Source organism: Canis aureus, chromosome 8 (genome assembly GCF_053574225.1).
Source record: "Canis aureus isolate CA01 chromosome 8, VMU_Caureus_v.1.0, whole genome shotgun sequence".
Lineage (NCBI taxonomy): Eukaryota > Metazoa > Chordata > Mammalia > Carnivora > Canidae > Canis > Canis aureus.
Window position 1 is genome coordinate 6,833,301 of NC_135618.1, and position 11,502 is coordinate 6,844,802.

The window sequence follows — 11,502 nt, forward strand, 5'->3', positions numbered from 1 at the left end:
AGAGGATCATATGGTTCTTGTTTTTTCTCTCGTTGATATGATCAATCATGTTGATTGCTTACGAGTGTTGAACCAGCCTTGCATCCCGGGGATAAATCCCACTTGGTCATGGTGAATAATCTTCTTAATGTACTGTTGGATCCTATTGGCTAGTATCTTGGAAGAATTAATATTGTGAAAATGTCAATGTTACCCAGGGCAATTTACACATTTAATACAATCCCTATCAAAATACCATGGACTTTCTTCAGAGAGTTGGGACAAATCATCTTAAAATTTGTGTGGAATCAGAAAAGACCCTGTATAGCCAGGGGAATATTAAAAAAGAAAACCATAGCTGGGGCATCACAATGCCAGATTTCAGGTTGTACTATAAAGCTGTGGTCATCAAGACAGTGTGGTCCTGGCACAAAAACAGACACATAGATCAATGGAACAGAATAGAGAATCCAGAAGTGGACCCTCAACTTTATGGCCAACTAATATTCGATAAAGCAGGAAAGACTATCCACTGGAAAAAAGACGGTCTCTTCAATAAATGGTGCTGGGAAAATTGGACAGCCACGTGCAGAAGAATGAAACTAGACCATTCCCTACACCAGACACAAAGATAAACTCAAAATGGATGAAATATCTAAATGTGAGACAAGAATTCATCAAAATCCTAGAGGAGAACACGGGCAACACCCTTTTGGAACTTGGCCACAGCAACTTCTTGCAGGATACATCCATGAAGGCAAGGGAAACAAAAGCAAAAATGAATCATTGGGACTGCATCAAGATAAAAAGCTTCTGCACAGCAAAAAAAACCACTCAACAAAACTTAAAGACAACCTGCAGAATGGGAGAAGATATTTGAAAATAACCTATCAGGTAAAGGGCTAGTATCCAAGATCTATAAAGAACTTTTTAAACTCAACAGCAAAGAAACAAACAATCCAATCATGAAAGGGGCAAAAGACATGAATAGAAATTTCACAGAGGAAGACATAGACATCGCCAAGAAGCACATGAGAAAATGCTCCACATCACTGGCCACCAGGGAAATACAAATCAAAACCACAATGAGATCCCACCTCACACCAGTGAGAATGGTGACAATTAACAAGACAGGAAACCACAAATGTTGGAGAGGATGTGGAGAAAGGGGAACCCTCTTGCACTGTTGGTGGGAATGTGAACTGGTGCAGCCACTCTGGAAAACTGTGTGGAGGTTCCTCAAAGAGTTAAAAATAGACCTGCCCTACGACCCAGCAATTGCACTGCTGGGGATTTACCCCAAAGATACAGATGCAGTGAAATGCCGGGACACCTGCACCCCAATGTTTATAGCAGCAATGTCCACAATAGCCAAACTGTGGAAGGGGCCTTGGTGTCCATCAAAAGATGAATGGATAAAGATGTGGTATACAATGGAATATTCCTCAGCCATTAGAAATGACAAGTACCCACTATTTGCTTCGATGTGGATGGAACTGGAGGGTATTATGCTGAGTGAAATAAGTCAATCGGAGAAGGACCAACATTATATGGTCTCATTCATTTGGGGAATATAAAAGTTAGTGAAAGGGAATAAAGGGGAAAGGAGAGAGAATGAGTGAAAATATCAGTGAGGGTGACAAAACATGAGAGACACCTAACTCTGGGAAATGAACAAGGGGTAGTGGAAAGGGAGGTGAGTGGGGTGTTGGGGTGACTGGGTGTAGGCACTAAGGGGGGCACTTGGTGGGATGAGCACTGGGTGTTATGCTATATGTTGGCAAATTTAACTCCAATAAAAAAATTAAAAAAAACCTCTTATCCATTATCATATATAAGCCTCATGACTCTCCGTGAAGCAGTTAGGTCTTTATAATATAATATTAATAATAAAGCTGTGTTTTTTTACTCACATTTTTATAGCTGAGGTTCACAGAGGTTAAGTGTTAGGAAGCAGTAGATTCAACACTGAACTCAAATCTATTGACTCAAAATTTGGAAACCTTTTTTCTTAATATCAGGTTGCTTTATGTTTTAAGAATGCGTGTGTTTAGTAAACTAAGGTAGGTGCATTAGGAGATCTTCTTCAGTAGTAACAGTTGCCTTTGTTTTTGCTCTTTCTTAACCTGCTTTCAATTTTTATTGTATCCCTTCAGTCTCTTGAGCTCCTGGACTGACTTTATGACTTGACTTGCCTAATCCGCCATTCGAATCCTTTTAATCCTTTAATTTTGGCAGTGTTGTGCTTTACCTAGTTCCTCAGACTTCATCTTGCCAAATTCAAATTATGACAAGCCTTCTCCAGTTGCTTTCTAGGCTTTAGCTTTCCTAATAATGATTCTCAAAATATATTCAAGGCAAGTAACTTGATCTACTGCAAATTCATATATTCTACCTTTAGTCAAATATTTTATTGGATAATTTTCCCCCTTTTATTGATCTGTATAGTTCCTTTACCTCAACTCTTTCAGAACATTTCTACTCTTCCTAAACTCTCAATGTCCTCACTCTCTATAGAAAATTCACTTCCTATACTTTTTGAGAGGCTTGAGGTTATCTTGATGAATCCTTGAACTTTTGGTCCTTAAAAACTCTATTTTGGAATTTCTGTTTTTCACTCAGTTTTCTTCCTTTCTATCTCAGAGGAAGAGATTACCTTTCAACTTATTTGAGGTTAAGTTTTCTACCTTCTTTCTTTCCATAGCCAATAAAATATAACGTCATCCAGTTTCTTTTCTCTCTTTTTAAAAATATTTTATTTTTTAAATAACCTCTACACAACAACATGGGGTTGGAACTCATAACACTGAGAGCAAGAGTCAGGTGTCCTACTGACTGAGCCATCCGGATGTCCCATTTTTTTTTAAAGATTTTTTTTTTTTTTTTTTTTTTAAGGATTTCTCTGTATTGAATGTGGGGCTTGAGCTTACATCCCTGAGATCAAGAGTCAGGATATGCTCCACTAACTGAGCCAGCCAGGCACCCCTTGTTCCCATTCTTCTTTTTGCATCCTTATTTTTTGTTCACTGGCTTTTATTTTTCTAAGGAATATGCTTAGGTTTTTTCCTAAGAAATCCTTCTTTATTATTTTACTTCGCAAAAGATACGTCTCTGCTTTTTACTGCCAGCTTCTTAAGAGTAATAACTACTTGCTTCTTCCATATTCCACTTGCAAACTAGATCTCTTGTTATCACACCAATGAAACTTTGTAAAATACCAATTAATAATAAACTCTTAAGGCCTTTTTTTCCCACTTCTTATCTTCCTTGGTCTCTCTGTGATATTTGATACTGCCCCTCCTTTCCTTTTAATAATTCTTCCCTGTCTTGGCTACTGTGGAATTGTCCTTTCCTGGATGTCTTCATTTTCCTACCTCTAAATACCCTTTTTTTCTTTCTTCACCAGTGCTTTTTTTCTTTTTTTCCCAAAATTTTAATTAAATTCTAGTTAATTCGTACCGTGCAATATTGGTTTCAGGAGTAGAATTCAGTGATTCATCATTATATACAATACCCAGTGCTCATCATAATAAGCACCTTCCTAATACCCATCACCCATCTAACCCACCCCCCTCCATCTCACTCCATCAACTGTCAGTTTGTACTCTATTGTGAAGAATCTCTTATGGTTTTTCTTCTCTTTCTCACTTTTTTTTTACTCCCTCCTGTATACTCCTCTGATTTGTTTGTTCAATTCCACGTATAAGTGAAATCATATGATATTTGTCTTTCTCTGGCTGACTTATTTTGCTTAGCATAATGCACTCTAGTTCCATACATTCATCCATCCATCCATCTTGCAAATGGCAAGACTTCATTCTTGGCTGAGTAATATTCCATTGTATATATATACAACCTCTTCTTTATACATTCATCAATCAATGACACTTGGGCTCTTTTCATAATTTGGCTATTGTTGATATTGCTGCTATAAAAATTGGGCCGCATGTAGCCCTTTGAATGTGTATTTTTGTATCCTTTGGGTAAATACCTAGTAGTGCAATTGTTGGTTTGAAGGGTAGTTCTATTTCCTACTTTTTGAGTATCCTTCATACTGTTTTCCAGAGTGGTGACACCTTACCAGTTTGCATTCCTGCAAACAGTAGAGGAGGGCTCCCCTTTCTCTGTATCCTTGTCAGCACCTCTTGCTTCTTGTGTGTTAATTTTTGCCATTCTGACAAATGTGATATGGAATCTCTCATAGCGGTTTTCATTTGTATTTCTCTGGTAATGAGTGATGTTGGGCATCTTTTCATGTGTCTGTTAGCCATCTGGATGTCTTCTTTGGAGAAATATCTATTTATGTCTTCTGCCCATTTCTTAACTGGTTTATTTGTTTTTTAGGTGGTGAGTTTAATAAGTTCTTTATAGATTTTGGATACTAACCCATTATTAGATATGTCATTGGCAAATATCTTCTCATTCTGTAGGCTACCTTTTAGTTTTATTGATTATTTCCTTTGCTGTGCAGAAGCATTTTATCTTGATGAAGTCCCAATAGTTGATTTTTGCTTTTGTTTCCCTTACCTCCAGTTACATGTCTAGTGAGAAGTTGCTGTAGCTGAGATCAAAGAGGTTGTTGCCTATATTCTCTCTAGGATTTTGATGGTTTCCTATCTCACATTTAGGTCTTCAGCCGTTTTGAATTTATTTTTGTGTATTTCACTAGTGCTTTTTATCATTTCACTCATTAAATGGAATTTTCTCTAAGATTTTGCCCTTCTTTCTGTGTTTAAAACTATATTCTTGGTGAGGTCATCCTTCCTTAGCTTCCATTTTCACTTCTTGACTTTGAATCTATATATTTTTGTCTGTATTTCTTCTTGAAATCTCAATTTATGTTTTTACTCTTTACTATAAGGAGCAAAATTAAATTTATAATCTGAAAAATCTTCTCATTTCTTTGTGTTTCCAAATCTCCTAGTGACCCATTAGAATCATCTTTGAATCCTTAATCACTCCTCATTAGGACTATGCAGTAGATTCTCTCTCTTTTTCAATCCATCCTATAAACATCTACCAGATTGTCTCCTAAGCAAAACTTTTATCATGTTTCTCTGTTCAGAAACTTTTGGTTGTTTCTTACCAAATTAAGGTGAAACTCCTTAGCCTAGTGTTAAAAGTTTTCTATGAATATTTCTCAAAATATAGTCCTAGAATTACTTACCTTAGAATCACCCACGATACTAGGGACTATCCTAGATTTTCGAGGATTTCCTGTGGCTTAGGAATTTACCTTTTTAACCAGTCTTTAGATGATTCTTAAACACACTAACGTTTGTTAACTGCTGCTTTATTATCTCCATTTGTTTACTACTCCTTAAATAACCTTATATAACATTTCACTACTTAACTGTAACCTATATTTCTGCCACATTTTCTTGTCATTTCATCATTTTGACCTGTATACCAGGATTTCTAATGTATCTACTCTAGCTGTTTCTTCCCTCCAGAATGCCCTTCATTCTACGTTCTATCCATTGAGTCATTCCAAATATTCCATCTTACTTAAGCTTTTCTTGACTAGAGCTGGAAATGAGTTCCCCTTCCTCTTAGAATTTTGAATCTCTCTCATGAGACTTACAATTACCTTAATCAGTTGCTTATGAACATGTCTCTTTCACTATAATAATATGTTTCTTTCATTGAGCCTCTTGTGTTCCATTATCATGTCAGGTAGAAAATTTTGTATCCCCCATAGACATAAACACAAGATTTGGGGCCTGGAATATAGATGATAATAGATATTCAGTAAGTGTTTGTTATTTAGATAATAAACTGATAGTTGATCATTCAGTGTATCAAATAGATAGGTGGGTGAATATATGGTAATCTTATTTTACCTCATGGAGTTGTATTCATTTTTCTTACAGTGAAAGAAGAAAAATATCTTGAATTACTTTCTATTGAGAAAGAGTTGGAGGGATTTTATTTCCCTTAGTAAAGGGAAATTCACTGACTTTACATTAACCGTTAAGATTGAAAATGCTAATTCTCCTGTCTAGCTCAGGAAATGAGATGGATGAAGAATTTTCCTGCTGTACTCCTATCTCTGAAGTACTATTCAAAGACTGAATATCTAAAGGTCTTCATAAGTATTAGAAAATTCCTGTTTTAAACATTATTTCTTGGGCATTCTAAGGATAGTTTGTTAAGAATTGGCATAATTTCAAGTAGCTATTTATGGTGCTTATTTTCAAAATGAATTTACCCCTCAGGCAGTATATTGTCTTAGACCCTAGTAGTTTCTATGTATGAAATCTCTTGAGAGACAAGCAATTTACTGTTGACCCGTTCTGTCCACCAGTTTGTCTGTTGGGGAATTAAAGTAGGAGATAGAAGAGTAGTACACTTGGCGGACATTTAAAATGAGTACTGCATAGCAATGAACTATTATGTAAAGTAAGAAATTTGACCTATTTGGCAGACTTATTTCATTAAAAAGTGATTTTCAAGAATATAAGAATATGTCATAAGAATATGTCATAAAGTAGTAAATACTCATGAAAAATTTTATTTCAAAACAATATTTCTTTATTTTTTCTGGTATATTCTTTGCTAGTTGGATGGAATTGACTTAACCAAAGGAACTAGTTGCCTTTGGGTTCTGTATTTCTATGAAAGGAAAGAGAAAATTGCTAAAATTTTAAAACAAAGTCATAGTAATCATATTTTAATTTTTATCTATATTTTTTCAATAACAGCAAAACCAAAGGAGTACCCCTGAGATGGAAAGACAGAGAGCTGTGTACCATCTAGCTACTAGACTTGTTCAAACTGCTCGAAATTCTCAATTGGATCCAGACAGTTTACGAATGTATTTAAGTAATCTCAAAAAGAAGTATGAAACGGATTTTTCCAGGGCTGAACAAGTTTCACGAAAGACTGAAGAATGACAATTCACATCATGTAATAATGAAATAATATATCTCAATATGGGGAAGCTAGAATTCATTTTTCCTAAGAGCAAAAGAAAATACTTGCTAAATTTTATATCTTAATGGAAAATTACATTATATTAACCTCATAATTATCTATATATTGTGTATAAGAAAATATTTGTTATAACTTAACATGAGAACCATTAAAAGGACTGATTTTTATGTTAGAACAATGTCAGTGTAACATGACAGTTTTTTTCTTATTTATGAAAATTCATATTAAGTCTTAGGTGTGTTTATACTTACAAGTTATGGTTTAAAATGTTATTGTAAATACCTTAGTTTAAAAATATTTTTTTTCCAATCATAGGTGAGTTCTTTTTACACTCTCTTCTGAAGCAGTAAGACCCTATGACTCAATAATTTCTTAATTAGTACCCCAGAATTCCATGCGTATGAAGTTTGTTAGAACAGTACTGGAAACTTTAGACTATTCTTTTTGACATTGAGTATAGTTCTAAAGGGTGATAATAAACAGATATTTTGTAATTCAGAAAATGTTTTTTGGAAGGGGGAGTTGTCATCACCCACTCTTTCAGTTTTCCAAATACCAGGCATTCCATTTTCTACTCACCAAACTCTTTTCCATGTTTCATTTTTGGTCATCTTTTTTAGGCGAGTAACCAAAGCAGCCAAAAGATAATATTGATTCATTTGGCTCAGGAAGCATTTTATAGAACTGTTTTCCATAGGCATGTGGATTATACCACCATTTCAGAGTTTACCTGAAGGTCATTCTTGTTTCATAAGTGGACATAAGAAAATGGAAGACAATCAGTTAGTTGGTCAGTAACTGTAAAGAGCAGGGCTGTTGTCTTCTCAAATACCTTATGTCTACAATTTCATCTCACTAGATGGCTTATTATCTCACCACAAAGGCCCAAGATAGGGAAGTTATTTTTTTCTTGGACAATTAAGTATCTGGAACTCAGGGTATACATTCAGTAAGCTGGAGAATTCATAGTGATTTGGCCAAAAAAATATATTCACAGACTGGTTAGGGTCCTGTTTTTTTTGTTAATGTATGCATATTTTATGAAATCTAGTATTTTTTGCTTTATTAAATTCTAAGTAGTAAGATATATTGAAAAAGTTGTAATTTGGATGACATACATACTTTTTTGAACTGTAAATATAAATTAGTATTCGTATTTAAATTTGATACGTTAAACATCCCATTAGACTATTTATATTCCCTATTGTCATGTTTTACAAAGTACCACAATATTTTGAATTTGACCATTAGCCATGTTTTAACTCACAGTCTTTGAAATGAGTTATATTTTATGTAGTCATTCGTAAAAGTAGTTAGATAATTTAGGTTTGCAACAAATTTCTAAAAGCACTGGGTATGAAAAGGGCATGACAGATTGGGAAGAAAAGGGAAGAAGCAATAAAAAGCAGAAGGGGAGCATGCAGTGGGAGAAAAACAGGCATGCAGACATAAGTGCAAAGTATTAAATATGCAGAATATCATTTCCTTACATATATTAAGTTCTCTTTAGATTTAACCCCAATATTAGATTCCACCAGACTTTTAAGAAATTTTTCATTATTTAAATCTTTTGATGCATAAACTGTAACCAGCTGATTAATCTCTTTTATTTTAGGTTTAGAATACTGAAATTAAAATAGGTTTATATATTCTTAAAATTAAATTACTTTTTCTTCAATCATTTTGTGTGTAGCCAAAATATACAAAAAAGCAAATTAAATGAAGATATAATTATTATGTTGTGGCACTGTAGAATAGAAAGGAATACTAGAGAGACAATTCATTCTTTAATTTTAAGGTCTATTTACTCTTGTCTTCAGTACCTTTTCACTTTGCCTTTTTTTCACTTTGCCTTTCTCTAAAATTATAGATCATTATCTCATTATCCAGCCTTTTAAGATAAATGTTCATAATGTTGTCACAAATTCTTTTAATTTCCACCTCAAAGTCACTTTTTTAGTCTGTTCCACCTTTCTCCTCTCATAAAGTACTCTTTTTCAAGTCCAGAGTTAAGGAATGTGGGAGCAGAAGAAAAAGGCAGCTTATACTGATGCCTAGAAAGTAGTGCATTTGTATATTTCAAAATTGGCATACAATAACATTAACTTTTTTAATGTAAAATTTTATGAATTTTAGCACATATATGGATTCATGGAACCACCCTGACAATCAGTTTCTTCACCAAATACCAGACAGTTCCATCACATTCCCATCATTCCCTTAGTGCTGTCCCTTCATTGTCAGGTCCTTTCCTGACCCCTAACTTTAACCCAGCAATCCCTGGAAATTAAGCTTTATATCCCTATAGTTTTATTTTTTCCATAATGTCCAACAAATGGAATCATATAGCATGGAATCTTTTGAAACTGGGTTCTTTTACTCAGCATAATATTTCATAGAATTTGTCCACGTCATTGTCCCCTTTTATTGCTGACTAGTATTTCATGGTTTGCACCATAGTTTACTCATACACTCATTGAAAGACAATTGGATCTCCAGTTTTTGGTGATTATGAATGAAACTGTTATAAACATTCTTGTATAGATTTTTGTATGAGTGTTAAGTTTTAGGTTTTCCATAGGCTAAATAGGAGTGGAATGGCTCTGTCATTTTATAAGTTATGCGTTTAGCTTCATAAGAATTCACCAAACTATTTTCTTAAGTGGCTCTTTATTTTTTGCATTCTTGTCAGCCTTGGACGAGAATGTCCCACATGTTCTCTAGCAGTTGGCATTATCAGTTTTTTTTTTTAATTTTTAGCCATTCTAATAGGTATGTAGAGAGTAATGCATTTTTTAATTTTAAAGCTATTCTGTTAATTCTTTAGCAAGCAAAAGCTGTTCTGACTTTTTAAAACCAAATTATATCACTATCTTATGTGCTAGTGTTAAAAAAATTCAAATGTTAATAAATTGTGTGTAGTAGTAGGGACTTCCTATATATTTATGAATTGAGCTTAAAATAGGCTCAATTATAATTAAATGTACTTTTAGTTAAGTATATAAATTCAGTCTTATAATGCATTTGTACCTCACAGGAATGAAAATGGAAGGAAAGGAAAAGCAAATGATCTAGTAGTTATTGCTTTGCTTTTTCTATTCTATTCTTTAGGAATTTAAATTACACAGTTGTTTATCTTACTGTAACCCTTTTCCTATAAATTGTCGAAATTTTGATAGTCTCCAGATTGCAGATAGACAATGAAAATGCTAGTAAGTGCCATAATCTACCAAAATGGATCCTAAAATAGATAATGATGAGGTGGGAAACATCTTCATTGTCAAGAACCGTGAAGATGTAACTATGTATGGTGATGGATGTTAACTAGACTTATTATGATCATTTTGCAATATATACAAATGTTGACTGTGTTATATACCTGAAATTAATATAATGTTATATGTCAGTTATACTTCAATTAAAAAAAATCTGTGAAGGATCTGAGACTTTTACCTTACTTGCAAACTAGCAGTTCAATTTGCTGTTTCATGTTTGTCGTCAGAAGATAGAAGATTCCTGAGTCAGAAACAAAAGACTTATGCTAATGGTACATGATGCACCATGAGCTTTGTTTGTGTTGGTTTCAGGTATCCTGATCCTCTGAGACATGGAGTGGTCCAGTTAGATATGTGTACAGTGGATTTGTACTATGGCTGAGGAACCCCAAGCTAGGAAAACCCTTTTATTAATGAGGTTCTAGCAGACCTGCTCAACCTTTATTTTTCCAGAGGAAGATAATTCTTTATTATACTAGACTGAACAGACCTGCCTCTGCTCAGAGGGAGACACTATCACTGTCTTCCAAGGCTGTTCATTATACAAACATCCTTAAAAAGGTAGTTAAATGTAAGACAGTGCCTCTGCTATAAGACAGGCAGAAATGTAAGCAACCTGTGAAAAATTATCTCCCAGTTCTCTTCTGTGTATTGCAGCAGTTTGACCACTTATTTATATAGAGAATACTCTACTACCCTGCTTAACTCAAGAAGAAAAGAGCTAAAAAAAAATGGAGTAGAATAAAATTTATTTTTTAAGGTAATAAATTTCTGTGTCTGATAATACTGTGTTGCATATTTGAAAGTAGCTGAAAGTAGATTCTAAGTGTTCTCATCACAAGGAAAATGTTGTAACTATGTATGATCGTGGCTGTTAACTAGACTTATTGTGATCATCTTGCAATATATACATATACTGAATCATGTTATTATATACCTGAAAGTAATATAATGTTACATGTCAATTGTATCTCAACTTAAAAAGCACTACTGATCTAGTACTTAGAAGTATCACACACCAAAACACCAAAGCTCCATATTGCTATTTGGGGCTAGTTATTTCCAAATACTATCCATTTCTGTCATCCTCCTCCTGACCCCCATCCTTTAGTTGACGAATTCTTTACCTTGTATTATTTGTGACTATGGCTTCTCAAGGAAGGGATCACATCTTAATTTCCTTCACTATTCCTTACCACCAAGCACAACATTTTATTTGCAAAATAACTCAATATACTTGTTAATAGAAATACACAATACAAAATATTTACTTAGCTTAGAACACACTAATAGTAGGAGCTTCAGAACATTA

The 11,502-nt window shown here is 34.0% G+C and overlaps 1 protein-coding gene across 5 annotated transcripts in view; it reads left to right on the plus strand.

Annotated features, from left to right (window-relative positions):
* Positions 1–10,930, plus strand: part of MSH4 (mutS homolog 4) — an 80,666-nt gene extending 69,736 nt beyond the window's left edge. For 2 of the 5 annotated variants that reach the window (XM_077905070.1, XM_077905071.1), the window contains exon 20: positions 6,684–10,930. In XM_077905070.1, the coding sequence (XP_077761196.1) occupies positions 6,684–6,875 (192 nt within the window). In that variant the 3' untranslated portion in view covers positions 6,876–10,930. The remainder of the gene's footprint in view (positions 1–6,683) is intronic. The other 3 variants (XM_077905073.1, XM_077905074.1, XR_013384136.1) reach the window with 2 other exon arrangements.
* The last annotated feature ends 572 nt before the right edge of the window (positions 10,931–11,502 follow it).